This window comes from Mastacembelus armatus, chromosome 17, assembly GCF_900324485.2.
Source record: "Mastacembelus armatus chromosome 17, fMasArm1.2, whole genome shotgun sequence".
NCBI classification, from domain to species: Eukaryota; Metazoa; Chordata; class Actinopteri; order Synbranchiformes; family Mastacembelidae; genus Mastacembelus; species Mastacembelus armatus.
Window position 1 is genome coordinate 9,896,010 of NC_046649.1, and position 16,260 is coordinate 9,912,269.

Here is a 16,260-nt window from a genome sequence, read left to right on the forward strand (position 1 = left end):
CCCTCCCTTTTAGGACGTGTGAGTGAGATTTGAAATGAGTGTGTGTGTTTGTGATAGATGCCAAGCTACAGCCTGTGTTTGATAAGTCAGATGTCTGTTGTGTAACAGGAGTACTTATTGTTCTCAAAATTTACTTCACATTTTCAGCCCTGGAAAAACACTCCACAAGTTTGTTTGTTTCCTGTCTGTGACAGAAAAATGAAAAAGAAAAAGTTTTGCACATGTTGCCTCGAAGGCTCCGTACAAAGACCCCTCTGCCAAAGTGTTTTTGTACATCAAGAGACAGAGAGTGGAAGAGTTACAGTGACTGAGTACAATGGTTCATAATGCTAACCTGCTAATTCTACAAAGAAACATGTTGTAAAGGGTTAAACCGGTCCACGTTATTTCTTTCCACATCATTGATAGTAAAGAAGCTTTAGTCTTTGTCTTGACGTCACAGATTTTTCTTCTGGAATGTGAAGCTTAACCCACATCCACAATCCTTTTCAGCAGATACCTACTGTTAAAAAGATAAAAATGGGCATCTTGAGTTAATTCATCCATATGTTCCTATAGAAAATATATCTAATATATAATTTTTATTTCCTATCTGACCATTTGCTTCTCCAATACATGGATCAAACTATACAGGGAACTTATGACCTTTTACAAACTAATGCCATTGTTTGCATGAGTGAGCCCTGTTGTACATCACTATGTATCTAGCCTTGAGATACTCTATCTTTTTAAACGCACAAACACATACTGCTGCTCATTCTGTCACGCTCATTAACTTTGTTTAGACTAGCTCACCTTTCAGCTGATGCTTTATGTCTGCCCAACACCCTGATGTTCTCTGTAGAGCACTTGTTCAATTATATTCTAAACATCTAGGTGTGTTGTTTTTATCCCCTTATTACTGACTAAAAAGTGAACTGGTGGTTTTGTTCTCCTTTCAAAGGTAACATTCAAAGTTTTTTTCCCAGGCAGACAGAATCACTGTAACTACTATTGGCATTTAGTAATAGAAATCTAAACACACTAAATTAGATGGGTTTTTTTCTGCCTGAATGTTATTTGGAAAACAGATGTTTGTAGATGACTGTACTTGGTCTTTATTAGCTGGATGACACAGTGGGTTCATTGCATTAAGCAGGTACAGGAATACAAAGGGTGACACATGTACACGAAGGGTGACAGGGTGCTGCCATCTGTCGGCAGGTGGAGGTAGCTGCCGTTAGCCAGCTCTTTGTAGGAGAACTATCCTAGCTGCATTTCACACACATGCTGATTTATCTGCTCCCATAAAGCGACCAAACGATGAACCGACAGAACAATGTGCCGTTCAGCTCTTCTACCATCCTTAAAGTAGCTGCTCCGGTTTACAAACAGCAGCTGTCCGGGAGGTAAGTCGGTGCTGAGCGCGCTGTCCCCGTGTAGCTAGTGCTGTGCTGGCCGCTCCTTTATTTGGGAAAGTTTCAGATTTACATGTAAGGCGGCTGCTGGGTTAGGGTGATGACTTTCTGTTGACTAACTGGACATATAGGATACCTGTCTGTTAGCACGTTGACCTCAGTATCTTATTAGCAACGAGCTGCTCTGTGTGTGATTTAGCCAACAGCCCGAGCTAATAGCACTAGCTAAGCTTAGGTGGCTAACGTGTTATCATCCTGCCTGTGCTCTCACACAGACATACTCAGGGCCTATTACTGTGGTATCGTTACTTGCTTTTGTGGAACTGTCGCATTTTCTGTTTTGTTTTGTTTCCTGCGCCATGAAACAGAGTACCCATATACTTCATAGAAGCTATGAAACACATCCCCGTGAAGCCAGGAGACAACCCAAACATCAGGACATCTGACATGGGTGCTAAGACAATATCGGTCCAGAAACGAGCAGGTAACCTGTGAAGTTGTTTTTTTTTAAAAATGATCTTTTTTTAATGTAATTTTGGGGCATATGCAGTTTTTATTAGAACTTTATCACCAGAGAAATGACAGAAAATGAGGGGAGAGAAGGGGAATGACCAAAAACACTTAGATTTCACTGATGGATTTTATAACTTGTGTAAGTTTTGAGTCTGATGATTTTTTTTTGACATTATAAATACTTCAGTGGAAACAAGTCTGTGTGTGTAGCTGTAAGAAAAATACATCTAAAAGCTTTGCATTTGATGAGGGTCAGCATAAACAGAAATAATGCATGTTTATGTAAAGTTGTAAATACTCTTGTGTGGTTTACAAAAAGGCCAGCCACTCTATTAGTGTCTGGGTCCTTTTTCCAAGAAGCCTATAAGGATTATTGTGTTAATTGTTGTCTTAACTACTATTGATGTCCAGAGGAATGAATCACACTTCATTTCATTGGTAATTAGTGCAATTATAGATTGTCTGTCAATATAAATTGTCTTCAGTGATAATACTTTATGGATTCTACAGTGTATCCTTCTGCTGGTAAATGGAAATCTTCATTCAAACCATTAGACGAAGATGACGACTCTCAGGACACAAGCACAATCTGTTCAGAAAGGTAAGTCAGGGATTCTGCCGACTTTATAATTCCTTTGTAAATGCTGCAAGATGTTTTACAGGTCCCTTTAATAAGTGACTACGGCCACTCTCTGCTTTACATCTTTCACTCACTGACCTAATGAGGCTCTGAGTCTACAGTTGTAGGATCTTCTTCCAGTCTGGATGAGCGCCTGACAAAGTGTCAGGTAGAGAGTGATGTCTCCTCTAGTCACAAGCCAAGATGCTCCACATTTTTAAATGTGTCTTGTGGTGACTTGAAATGCTGAAATATCAGCTGTCTGAAGGTGACCCCATTATGTAATATCCCAGGTGGAACCAATGGACCAATTTCACCAAATGGGTCTTGAATTTGTTTTATTTCATTCCAGAAAAAAAACTTTTTTCCTTTTAGATCACACAATTTGCTGACATATTTACTGTGTGAGAACATTCAGTGGTTAATGGTAAAACGTCTTTAAAGATTATGTGCATCAGTGTAAATAGCATGTAACACAAACACAATAATCCCTCTTCCCTCTTCCTCAGGGTTGAGCTTTATGACCCTTATGACCCCATCTTGTCAGACTCTGAGCTTGAGAGCAAAGATCGCAACAACTCCTCATCTGACCAGGATAACAAGCTGGGACGTAAACTTTTATCTCCAGGTAGAGGCACCCGTAACAAGAGCCGCTGGGACTCTGAGCCAGGGAGCCGACTCTTTAACACTGAAACCAGACCCAACGAGAATCGAAGCCTCAGTCCAGGTCATAGACTGTCTGAACGAAGGGCTTACAGCCAAGACACTGAATCACTTGACCAACCGGGGTATGGCTCAATACGTAGACCTCTGGACCACAAGGTATGCAGCCCTGACAGGATTATTCATGGCTCTTCCACGCAGCGGTTTCCTGCATCTTATGGAGGACAGAGGACGAATGGGGAGGAGAGGATAACGGTGCCAGAATACAGGAGAGAGGTACCACCAGTAAAACTGAGATTACGACAATGGGTGTTTTTGCATTCTGAATGTAGATTTTTTTTTTTTTTTTTTAATTTTATTAAAAATTTTTTATAATTTGGGTTCTGTGACTACATTCAACCTTGAGTTGTAGACTTAAAGAGAAAACAGAGCCTATTTATTGTACTTTGATATACATATTTTAATAAAACAGTCAGAGTTTCATTATTATATGGAGTGCCAATCCTGTGATACTTGGAAAGAATTAGAGTCCTTTCTCTCCTCTCTAGATGTCCACTGCAGTTAGATTATCCCCACCTAGGTTTCAGAGGGATTATCAGCATCAGTTGGGGCATGTGGAAACAGGTAAAATGGTGTGTTCGTGTGTGGATTACATGCATTGCATTTGCTTTGTAAGCATCATGAGAGTATTGCTTGGAAACCCATCAACAGTACTATGGGTTTTTGAATGAACATGACCATTTTTGACATGATCATTTTTGCCATGTGTACTTGTTTCTTACTTGAACCTGAGTTGTTCTGTGTGTAATATTGCTCCACAGGACAGGACCGCATCACATCGTCCAAAGAGGTGACAAGGAACAGAAGCAAAAATATAATAATGGACAAGTAAGCGCCAAGCATAGTGATAATGTCCCATTGTTTGAAGCAGCTACATGTAGAATATTACATTACACTCAGAATGATTTGGACAAGATAAAGTGTTTCCAAAAAAACAGGGACACAACACGTATTTACCATGTTTGTTATTTTAATATTTTGCAGGATAATATTATTGCTCGCAACTGTACAGTTTCTGGGTCCCTAGCTGTATGTGCATTATCGATTTCTTCAGCAGTTTAAGTTACCAAAGTCCTGAGAAACAAGAATTTTTTAATGTGTTATCAGTAAGACATAATCTATACAGTTACATTATCTTATATTAGTAGTAATGTTATTGTCCAAATTTAATACACATCACTCTTGTTGCAAACTACATAGATAGATCAGTATAGCTGTGACTAAAATATGTCAGCCACGGTGATAGAGTATAAACCTTAAGGTGATCAGCAAAAAAAAAAAAAAAGAGTATAATTAACAATGTGGAAACTAATATATTTCATGTCATTTACTTGACAATTTTGCAAACCCTCCTACAAATGTTAGCTATTATTGTTGCTAACATTTCAATTGCATTTCTTATGATGTAAGAACCGTGTTGGACTGGCTCATGACTGATTGAGTCCTGCTTGGTTTTGATCCACACATCCTAATAACTGTGAAAAATGTCTCTTCTTTCAAAAGGTCTGTTCCTCTTCCAATATTCATATTTGCATCATGGCAGTTTTAATGTTGTTCATCTGTAAACACTTAATGTCTGCTCTCCGCTGTCAGGGGCAACAGGTTAGGAGTTAACATAGCAATGTTGTCGTGTAGAGCATGGTTGGAAAAGAAAGGATGAGGAGTGTTAACCGGTGTGAAGCTTCGTATACAAGACTAGTTTCAGATGTTGGCCCTTTTTCAGTCCTGCCTGATAGTTGTTTGACTGTGTATATGTACGTTCTTTGTTCTAAAGAAGTTTTTAGTAGTTGTGCTTCTAGTCGTGGTAGTAGTAGTAGTCCTTCTGTGTAAGATGGACTTATTGTGACTGTTGTATATTCTTTTAGTTTCTTGATATTTACTTCCTGCATTATCTGTTGAATTTAATAACGTAATTCTCATAGCATGTATTTCCTGTATAGATGTGAGAAACCTGTCACTCACTCTAAACCCTCTCTCATTTGGCTGATTACTGGCCACATTATATCGGATATAATTAAGAGACAGCTTCTTCCAGTCAATAGCGTGCTCCATCGAGACGAGCGTCAGTGGCGGCTCCAACCAAATTTACTTTGTAGATAGTCTTCCAGCAACTGACATGGGTCAGTTCTTAAGAGCTTATTACTTTGTGGAATGATACTGGTGCAATGTGTCAAATCATGATTCAGCTACGAGCTTCAGTGCAAGCCTTGACCCATGGACAGGACAACTTCTCAATGCCACCTTTCTTCCCATGGTTCTTTGGACTATCACTGTCAGCCTTCAAAAAAGCATGACTGTAACTTGCAACTTGCCAAGTTGGTGGATCTCTGATACGACAGGTTTGCTAATGCTTCAAATGGAGTTCCAGACCACCCCCCCCCCATCATTACCTCCAGTCTTCACCTGCACTAAACCATGCATTCCTCCCTCTACCACCTAGTAGAACAACAAGTGATGCTTGAATCCTCTGCTGCAATATCAATTACCTCAGCTTTCTGGATCCCACACTGGCACCCAGACTCCTGAGCTACAGATTGACTACCAGGAACAGGCCCACTTGGGTGGCCAGGGTTCAAACCTCTTCTCTGATCATCAGTCTAGTGTGGCCCTTCACCTATTGAACCAGCATTGCCACAGACTTATGGGACTTTTCCACTAGCACTACCCGACTCGACTCGACTCTGTTTTTGGGGTTTTCTATTAGGGCATAGTACTTGGAAGCAGGTACCTTTTTAGTACCTCCTTGGCCAAGGTTCCAAGCGAGCTGAGCCAATAGTAAAATGTGACATCAGCAGTCTGCAGGCCAGTGATTGGCCAGGGAGTGACGTCACTAGAATAGTCATGAGCGTGATCCGACACAAGAATCAAACCTGCCAAAAACTGGCAACAGCAATCATTTATTTTCCATTTTTATAATCTTTAGTGAGGCAAATGGCGAATGCTACTTGCAAAACAACACCGTGGTCCTACGAGGAGGTGTGAACGTTTCTGTGCTTGGTGGTGTCATGGCAGTAACTGCTAGTGCCTAAGGTACTTCACAAGTTAGTAGCCAGGAGTCAGGGCACTTGTATTGTCCCTGGGTAGCACAGCCAAACAAGCAGCTCTAGCCTATACTACTTATGTGAAAATCTTTTGGCTAAGCTCCCCGCTGAGCAAGTTGCCAACTTTGCTTGCTATTGTATGTTTTACCCATCCTGGAGCCTCCTGGAATCTTGTTGCCTTCCCCACCTGGCTGGACATAAAAGCAGAATGTTTGATGGTAATGTCAACAGAGAAGATCAACAGATAAACAAAGGAACCAATATGCAAGAGGGAGGAGAACACCACCTATATAAAACCATTTCATAGCTATAATAATGCATGGAACAAGTAGCAGACAGACATCTTTGGTTCTTAAAGAACGAAGGCCTGTCACATCACAGTCTGTAAACAGAAAACCAAAACCACTCTACTGTGGTACGAGGATCAATGATTAAGTATGTTCTGAATGCTGTCAACTTTCCACAGAAGTTAGGGTTGGATCTAATAAAACTACTGCTGGTGAAGTGACCATGGGCAAAACTGACCTTAATACCCCCGCCTGCAATGTAGTAAGATGCTCTGTGAAATATTGCATTAGGTAAATCAGATAAAAGGGTCTGGCTGGGGTCTCTTACCTCATTTGCTTTGCTTGTTATGTATGTTCCTCCCATTCTGGAACCTCCTGTAACCTTGTTTACTTTAACCCGCGTGCGTCGACCCCAGAGGGTTAAAAACGTGAATTATCTCTACCCAAAATGTAATAGGAAGTACTTTTCGATTTAATGATTTGCATGATGCAAATCAGAGAAAGGTACCTACTCTTACCTCATTTGCTTTGGTTGCTCTGTATGCTCTATTCATCCTGCAACCTCCTGTAACCTTGTTGACTTTGCCTCCTGGTTGGACACAGGAGATCGGTAGCCATGTAAAACTATCTCGCTATGCTTGTTCTGTCCATCCTGGAACCTTGCTAACTTTGCCTCCTGGTTTGACGCTGAAGCAGAATGTCAGATGGTGACATTTTACAAGATACAAAACAACTACAATGGCGGCGTGAAGACACCAGTGGTCAGATAAAACTTTAAAGATAAAGCATTTTTAGCTCCAAAAGAACCAAGGTGTACTGTCTCAAAAAGCAAACCAAAACACTTCCCTCTACTATAGTACAGGGATCACCAAGAAGTGTATGTTATGAATGCTGGTAACTTTCCCCAGAGGACGTATTGTATTGTACCAATAACTGCATGTGATGTGCTGAAGACTGCCAAATGCAAAATGGTGACCTTAATAACCCATGCTTGAAATGTAATAGTTAGGCGCCTTTGATGATTTGCATCATGCAAATCAGAGAAAGATACCTACAGGGGTCTCTTATTTGCTTTGCTTGTTATGCATGTTCTGTTTATTATGGAACCTCCTGTAACCTTGTTGATTTCATCACCTGGCTGGACATTGAGGCACAATGTCAGATAATGGAATCACAAGTGAATATTGACTAACAGATATAAAGCAACCAATATGCAAGTAGGAGGAGACCACTAACAGGTCAGACTATCCCATACCTATAGCATCTTTGTCTAAAAATCCAAGGCCTGTCACTTCACAGTTTATTAAAGCAAACCAAAACCAAAATGTACAAAGATTGCCAATAAGTACATTTCCTGAGTGCTGCTGGATACACACAAAAGACCTATTGGATTGGATTCATGCCTGTAACTGCTGCTGGTGATGTGCTCAAGACCACCAAGTGCAAAACGGTAACCTTATTGGCTTCTCTTAACACATCCACTCCACCTGCATTTCTGAAGTTGTTCTCAGGGTTATGAAGGTGCTTCTGAGTTACAAAGGAAAGGAAAACTATGCCATACGTAATGATGCTTCCCAAATGGCAATGTTACTGTTCAGTGGGTTCTTACCTTGAACTTGATAGGGCACCAAAATGTCTTGTCTGACAAACTAACTTCAGACACCAAGATTTACCCACTCAGCTCTTTAATAAAGTTTAGCTTCTACTTATCAGGTCAGATTATCCCCATCTTTGTTGGCCATTGAGATGGTTAGTCTTGGTCCCGGTGAGGACCCTGCTGCTGTGCACACTCTTTAGTCTCGGCTCTGCAAAATTCTCTTCTGCTTTCCACTAGTTCGTAATGTGACATTTACACTAAAAACACCTAATGTAGGCCAGATACTACTCTTGAGACTTGTTCAGCTCAAATAGACCACCATCATGATATGGAGAAACTTGGGTAACACAATATTCTCCTATAACAAAGCAATAAATCGCAAGCTAGATGCAAGCACAACAAAGCATTTGCTCCACTTAAACTCAGGACCATAGAAGTCTATGTAATGCCACTAAGAGATATGTCACTCAATTACTACAATTTAAGACAGCCCCAAAATTCTCATCTTCCAGTTCAGTGGTTATGATGTCTTTTTATTGCACAGAATGGCTCTTAACCCATAGCCGAGGAAATTGGTCCAGATGGGTTATGTAAAATGGTTTAAATCCTCCTGGAGATTATCCAAACCAGTCCTAGTATTATTTTATTATTCTTTGAACTACTTTGTGAATTATCATTCTCAATTTGGTCTCTAGGTTTCTCTGGACTTTCCCTCTGCTATTCTGACATTCCTCCCATTTTCACATTGCTCAGTCATGACTTCCAGACCCACCACACCTGTCTCCACTTTCCTCAGTATATATACTTTTCTCTTATCTTTGTCCCTGGCCAGATTGTCTCATGTGCTTTTGTTAGGATTTCGGTTTAGCAGCCTTAGCATTCTTGCCACCTACCTGCTCCTGCTTCTCCAAGTAACCTGTTTGTTTGTAGGTATTTCCTGGTGCTTGGACTCATCCTGTCTGGGACTCAACCTCTGACTTACTCCCCTGGATCTGTTAATTTGTTTGGACTGTGCATGACTCTGACTGGCATGTGGACTCTGACATCACCGCAGGTGTCCCTGCTTGGTGATTTTGGCCTGAAAGTCTGTAAGTTAGCCATTTGATATTCTACCTGCCTTTCTGCATTTGGGCCCTCTCTCTGCCTTTCTGGTGTGTTTTGAGATACTTTTTTTTGGACAGGTACATTCACCCATCATCTTGCAGAGCATAATGGTAAACATTGTCTCATCTTTAACTGTACCTTTTGGACATCAAAGTAACAGTCTGCTTGTAGTCCTTGGTGTGTTATATATACCTTAGAGAGTCATGGTAAACGCTTCCATCCAGGAAATGACATCTTCCAAATGGTTCTTCAGCTCTGCTGTGTGGACTTTTGTGGGTAGGTCACATTGCTATAGCTCAACAGATAAGGAGAGAAGATCCAGCGACTAGCTTCAGAAAAGCTGGACCACTGGGCACCCTTTCCTTTATTAACTTTTAGTTAAGTGGTCTCACCTTGCAGTGAACCTATCGGCCTGTTTGCATGTCTGCATTTTCGGTTACTTTCCCTGCCTGGTTTGTTATACTTATAACCATACAGTCTGCCCAGAATGGGCTCAGGAGACAGTTTCTTGGTCCATTTCTCTTTTACCTACCAATATTTCAGTTGTAACTAGGAATATTTTTTAATCTTTGTTTTTTTTAATGAGAAGCCTGATTTTCTGGAAATGTTGGCTTTCTTTTGGAAATGAGAATTGAATTTTGCCAGTAAGGTAGCCGTCTTCAGTTAGAAATTTCATATTAATCCTTATCATACCTTTCCTGAGGTTGTCTTATTAACCACTTATTGAGTAATAATTCATTCTTTGCTTAGTAATAGGCCTGGTAATCATCTGCCTGTTTCTGCTTCCTTACTTTTTAGCATCAGGCCTTCTAGCTGCTCTCCAGCCTCCTGGTCAGCTTCTCCTGTGCTAGGCCTGCTAGCCACTACCCTGTTTCCCAACCAGACAGAACAGGGCCTGTTAGCTGCCTGCCAGTTGGCTAGTCACAGTGCTATTCCACAGGTTAGGATGGAGTGGCTCAGGTACTACCTGTCCTGTAGTCAGTCTCTATCCCAGTTGGTAATCAGTCACCTCTAGAGGGTTTCTGCCTTCACCATTGTCCTAATGCCTGGTCTTGAGAAGGGTTTCACCTTTGCCACTGGCCTTTTGACAGTCCCTAATGGGGTTCTGCCTTCACTGCTGGCCCTCCTGCCTATCCCCCAGATTTAGAGGGGCTGTGGTTCAGGGGTTAGAGCAGGTCGGCTATGAAACAAGGGGTTGGTGGTTCAATAGTCCACATGTTGTGTTGCTCAAGTGTCCTTGGGCAACCCACTAAACCCCAAGTTAACCCCGGTGGCTGCTCCATCGATGTATGAGCCTGTGAGTGATTGTGTGTGACAATGGATGAATGGGCAAATAGTGTAAAAGCACTTTGAGTGCACTTAAGTGTACAAAAGTGCTCTACAAGTATAAGTCCATTTACCATTTTGCCTTTTTCAAATTCTTCAAGAGGGATCTAATTTCCCTCCACCATTGATCTCTTGCCCATCCTTCAGAGGGGATCTGATTTGACCATGTTGCTGGCCTCCTGCCTGTCACCCAAAAGGGATCAAATCCACATCCGTTGATGGCCTCTTGGCAGTCCTCCAGGAGGGATCCATCTTTGCCATTGGCCACCTGAAGGTCCGGCTTTTGTTGCTGTCCTCCTACTCATCGTCCAGGGGGGTCCCACCTTTGCTGCTGGTCTCCTGCTTGTCCTCCAGAGGACTCCACCTTTTGTTGTCACCACCTGGACCATCTGCCCAGGGTCCCGAGGCTTTTGACCCAAGGGCTGTCCTCAAGGGGTCCCTTGCTCTTGGAGTTGCTAGTCTTCAGGCATCATATGGGGTCTCCTATACGTTGGTCCTCCATCCAAGGGGTATTCACATAGTGTGTCCTATTGGCCAGGCACTAAAGGCATAGAAGTACCTCTGTTCTTGTGCAGATTGATGTGTTTCCCATAGTATTTATTCATACAAGGTTCTGTCTTGCCACCTTGCCTAATCCTATTTCCCTGTGTGATCTGTTTGATTTTGGATTTCATCATGTTTGGATTCTGCCTGTTTTGAATTCAGCTTTTTTTCCTTCTCCCTACATCAGTTGCTTGTTTTCAAGCCTCTGACCTCCATAAGGACGTTTGGTTTTCCTTTCACACTGGGTTTGGTCTTTGCCATGAACCTACCCATTTTTTGAACTGTATCTGTTTATCTGCATTTGGGTTCTCTTTCTGCCTGCCTGCTGTGTTTTGACATGTTCTAGGACATGTACACACCCCATCAGCTTGTGAAGCATAATGGTGAGCGTCACCTTGTTATCACAGTCTGAATGCGTATCGTCTTCTTAGTTCAGCTCTGGGGAGATTGGGCTCATAGATGCTGTCTTGCACTTCTGGCCAGTTATGCCATCACCCAAGACATCAAATCCATGTTCTATTAGGGTAAACCCTTACCTGAAGACAAAATGTTTCTCCTTTCTTTGTAGAGACATATGAAGGGAAAAAATGAACATACAAATGTTTGAGTGAATTATCAGATTTGAGGGTTTGAGAACAGAGGGTTTCAAATGCTGTTCACATGTAAAGCCCATTGATGCAAATTCATGATTTGTGATGTTGGGCTGCATAAATAAAATTTGAGTGGCAGGTTTTGCACTTTGGTACTACTTGCAGTCTTTGCTGATGGGTGTATGCCTTAAAGAATCGTGTTAAAAGTATCCAACCAGGAATCAAGATCCTCTAAACTGTCCGTCAGTCCTTCAGTGTGGACACTGATACATAGTCTTTCCTCCAATCACAAAACCAGGAATGTCTTGGACTGCATATGTTTCCTCTAGGCCAAAGAAGGATTTGGAATATACATGTTCCAACTACTCTTAATCGTGCAGAAGAAATCCCTAGGCTGAAAAGGGTACTGGAAGTAGTAGCTCTGTATTGCAGGACCTCTTGACCCCCCTTCCTGCAGTCCTGTGGCCTGCATAGCCTACAAGTGCCTCTAAGGAAGTCATACTTGAACTGAAGAGGCCAGAATTCTGTATTTCCATCCAAACCTCCCTCTCGCCAGTTATGTTCCTGATGGTTTTAAGAGCTTCAGATTCTGGAAGGATCTTATGAATGCAACAACTCATAATTTAATAATTATTATACTATACTATAATTTAACACAAACTCTCCTGCCAGCATTCCCCTTAAATGCACTCATCTTGAAACCATCTACACAGCACCTTACTTGATGAGCACAAACTGCTGCAGGCAGATAAGCAAGTCCACAATGATAGTCACTACCCTTGCACACGAATTTGACCAATTAACCAAACTGATTGGACTGAGATGACGAATGAGGAGAACACAGCTATGAGTTCAGTATCATGCCTCCAGTAGAACTAGATATTAAGAAGCCTGTCAATTAACTTCTTATGGTATCCTATAACAAGAAGCTCCTTCACCTTGGACAAGAAAGGGAGTTTGCTGGTATCTGTTCTAAGTACTGGATCTTAAGAGAACAACATGCTAAGCAACAGCGTACATGTGTGGACTACAGGAAACTAAAAGGGAGCCCATCCTTTGTTGGCAATTGTTTGGCTCTCTGTACAAGTCCTTTGTTCTTAGTATATTTTTTGTAGTAGTGGTATTTATAATGGTAGTATTTCCAAGAATTGTCACGACTGTAAGTTTCTTAAAGAGTTCCATAAAAAACACTGTTATTTACTTCCTGTGTTTGTGTTAACTTGAATAACGGTAATGCTAATAGTATATATTTCCTCTATAGGAACCAGCCTGCAACCTCTTAGTTCCCCTAACAACAATAAAGAAGAATTTAGTTTGATTTCCTCAAGTGCCCATTGTTTCTAACTGCATACCCATAGTGGTCATCAGTACAAACCTGCCTAACAGTCCTATATTACACAAACACTTCTTTACAAATGTAGAACATACATGTTGTGTGTATATTTAACCATTTACCATAACAGTCATATTTAGCAATGACTGCATGACTAAATGAAGCACTCTACAGAAACCAAAATTTATTGTAAATACTGATTTATAACTGAAGATTGCCATGTTTTAACTTGATTGTTGGCATCTTTGGTTGCTAGTCTGGTCTTAACAAGGACGTCTATGGTCACACACAGACCTTAGGCTGTTTAAGGGTCTGCTGATAACTGTTTAATAATCAATTTTTTGTTTCAATATTTTTCTTGTAGGAGCCCAATTACCTGTGACCTTTGCGATATTGAGTTGGCCAATGGGCAGGAGCTGGAGGATCACCTGGACAGTAAAAGTCACTGGGACACATTGGAGCATATTCAGCAGCAGAATAATTATGATGATCTGGCTATAGCCTTCCTACAGGTATGTGTGGTATAATATGTACACAGTGTGACTAAATATGTCATATTAAAAGTTCCTAGGCTCAACCCCTGAGCCCTGATCAGATGGTGCATTTAACAGCCTTGGTGGGTTTTTAAAAAAACGTTAAAGAGTGTTTTGCGTTTGTTTTTGATCCCTGCCTTTGCGTTGCATAGAGCTTCACATTTTCTGTGGCTCCTGCTTTTTTTTTCCTTCTTTTTTTTTTTTAGCAGTGCCTTGAATGCCACCAAATGAAAATCACTTCAATTCAGTGCAGAAAAGCAGCTGTTGTCATTTGCATTTATTTTCCATTGTCTAGTCAGATTAATTAAGAGGTGGCAATGGACTAGAGAAAGAACATGGAATAGAAATTAGTGGTGGCTCTTGGAGGATGTGTTCTTTACCAAGGCCTGGAAATTTACAGCAGATTGTCAAGCTGTCCTGCACTGGTCCTAAAATAATCCTTGTAATCATCATGCAGGCAAAGCTCTCAGACCAGCCAGTGGTAGTCCGTGTGATCTGACCTCTTTCTAAGGGTCTTTTGTACCCACACAAATCTCGTTCTCTGTGTTGTATTTTGACCATATCTCAATCAGAGCCAGAGGATGAGCCCTCTGCTGATCCATTTTTATATGCACATATTGAGATAAGTGATGAATAATCAAATGGAGGTTTATATAGTGGTTAGGCTAAGGACAGTCATTTGACAACTTCCTGGTAAAAAGAAGAGGATGCATCACAGTGATTATTTCAATTTATATTTAAAAAATATAACAATTTTAAGCTTCAGTGATAAAGGCAGTGCTATGCAACCTGCAAAATGCACTGTCTGATCGGGCCATTAGCCTGTTCTGCCACCCCCCCCCAACAGTTTTTAAGTATACCAAAGATACACTAATGTTGGTACGTAGGTGTGACTGGTGGTTTCATAGCTTTCACTATCACTCATGTTTTTTTTTTTTGTGTGTATAGGAGGTCATGCTGTATAAAAGCCGTCAGTGTAGTCGAGCCATAGAAGACAGTGCCCTTCAAGGTAACAAACTGTGAAACAATGTGTTGTAGTATTATCTTCTACTCCTGACGAAAAAGGCCTAATGCAGTGTGATAATCTGTACTGCTAGCTCTGCAGGAAAATGACCACATGACAAAAGTGGAACTGTTCCACTGTGCAGCTTGCAGCATCTTTGTAGCCACATCTGCATCCTCGGTGCAAGCTCACATTACTTCTCAGGAACACCTGTCCAACACAAAGGTAACACTTCTGTAAAGTAGAATACTGGAACATAATTGAAATAAATATGTCCTCATCATTATCATTGTGATTTTCAAAATTTCCTGAAGGAGTTTGAAGTGCAGCAGAGACGTGCTTGCCTCGACAAAGCAGAAACCATAATGAAGGAGCTGAAACCTCAGTTTGAACACTTCATGAAGGTATTACTATATATGTGTGTACTATCATAATATATGTAAAGAAAAAAGATACATTTTTTGATAGCATTAATATTCACTCATATTGGCAGATTGTAGGCCTATACTCATTTGGTTACCAGGAATTAATAGACTGTTCTCTAGAGTAATGTTTAACACGTTACTTGAATCAGTCACATTGTTGTCACACTTGTTCTAGGGACTGTTTACACTAAATTCATTTTCATTTTGTTTTTGTACCAAAATATGTGGTTATGCATTAGGTATTGTCTGGTAAACACGTCCTTTAACTAATGCGTGTTGCATCATTTAAAGGGCAGTGTTTAGTATCATTTAAGCACAAATTACCAATTGGAGAGGAATAAATGATATAAGTTTTTTCAATCTATAAATTATTAAAAATCTAGCTAAACTGGTTATCAGAATGCTGTGTTTGCTAATCCGATTAAAAAGCTATTTCAAATGGGGGAGGTGGTTTGGTAGCTGTCACTATCACTCAAGTATATAAGCTATATATCAAATTAAAGTACACATATAAAAAAGTAGTGGAAAATAATACAGTGATCAAATACCAAATATCAGAAGTATCACGTAGGCCCGACACATTGCAAACATGATTGTAATTATTGAATTGAATAAATTCAGACAGCAAAATCTAAATGACCTGAAATCAATAAAGGTAAAACATTTTACTTGGATTACCTTTTGTATTGCATTTGTTTTCAGTGTACTACGTCTAATTAGCACTAGCAAAGAGTACGGTACCTTAGAAGGCCACTAGTAATTAAAGTGGACTGCGTTTGGGCTACAGTGAGTGCTATTGATGTTAGCTACCTGACTACTCATCAGATTCTTTTCTTTCAGGGTGGCAGCCCATTTGAATGACAGAATCGAGTCTCCAATTTACTGTTGACACTAAAATGCCATTTGTGTTGGATGAAGAACAATGAACTTAGAATAACAGCTGACTCTGAATCTGTCACACATAAATGCTGTCAATACTCATGTACACTGTTTGAAGAACATATTGTTTATGTGACTTGTCAGAATAAACTTGAGCATCTTGACACCAGATTTGTACACAGATTTTTTTTTTTTCCTCAACATATTGGTTTGTCATTTCACACCTTGTCAATTTCAGTGAGTTTATCAACACATGGTCGACTTGACAGAATGAATCTTAGCAATCAGATGTTTTCTATTTGTGTAAAATAATTACAGAAAATCAATTTGTTCCTTTGCATTTTTTT

The 16,260-nt window shown here is 40.5% G+C and overlaps 1 protein-coding gene across 1 annotated transcript; it reads left to right on the top strand.

Annotated features, from left to right (window-relative positions):
- Window positions 1-1,181: 1,181 nt before the first annotated feature.
- On the top strand, window positions 1,182-16,082 carry LOC113133864 (DBIRD complex subunit ZNF326). Its single transcript, XM_026312856.1, has 11 exons — window positions 1,182-1,388; window positions 1,766-1,881; window positions 2,421-2,511; window positions 3,039-3,468; window positions 3,741-3,816; window positions 4,014-4,080; window positions 13,438-13,585; window positions 14,555-14,615; window positions 14,704-14,834; window positions 14,924-15,013; window positions 15,875-16,082. The coding sequence occupies exons 1-11, from the start codon at window positions 1,303-1,305 to the stop codon at window positions 15,893-15,895; spliced, it is 1,317 nt and encodes a 438-aa protein (XP_026168641.1). The 5' UTR covers window positions 1,182-1,302; the 3' UTR covers window positions 15,896-16,082.
- The last annotated feature ends 178 nt before the right edge of the window (window positions 16,083-16,260 follow it).

Coding starts and splice junctions, on each gene's coding strand:
- LOC113133864 (XM_026312856.1), top strand. CDS start 1,303: ATGAACCGACAGAACAATGTGCCGTTCAGCTCTTCTACCATCCTTAAA. Junction 1,389..1,765: donor AAACAGCAGCTGTCCGGGAG/GTAAGTCGGTGC, acceptor GCCATGAAACAG/AGTACCCATATACTTCATAG. Junction 15,014..15,874: donor AGTTTGAACACTTCATGAAG/GTATTACTATAT, acceptor CTTTTCTTTCAG/GGTGGCAGCCCATTTGAATG.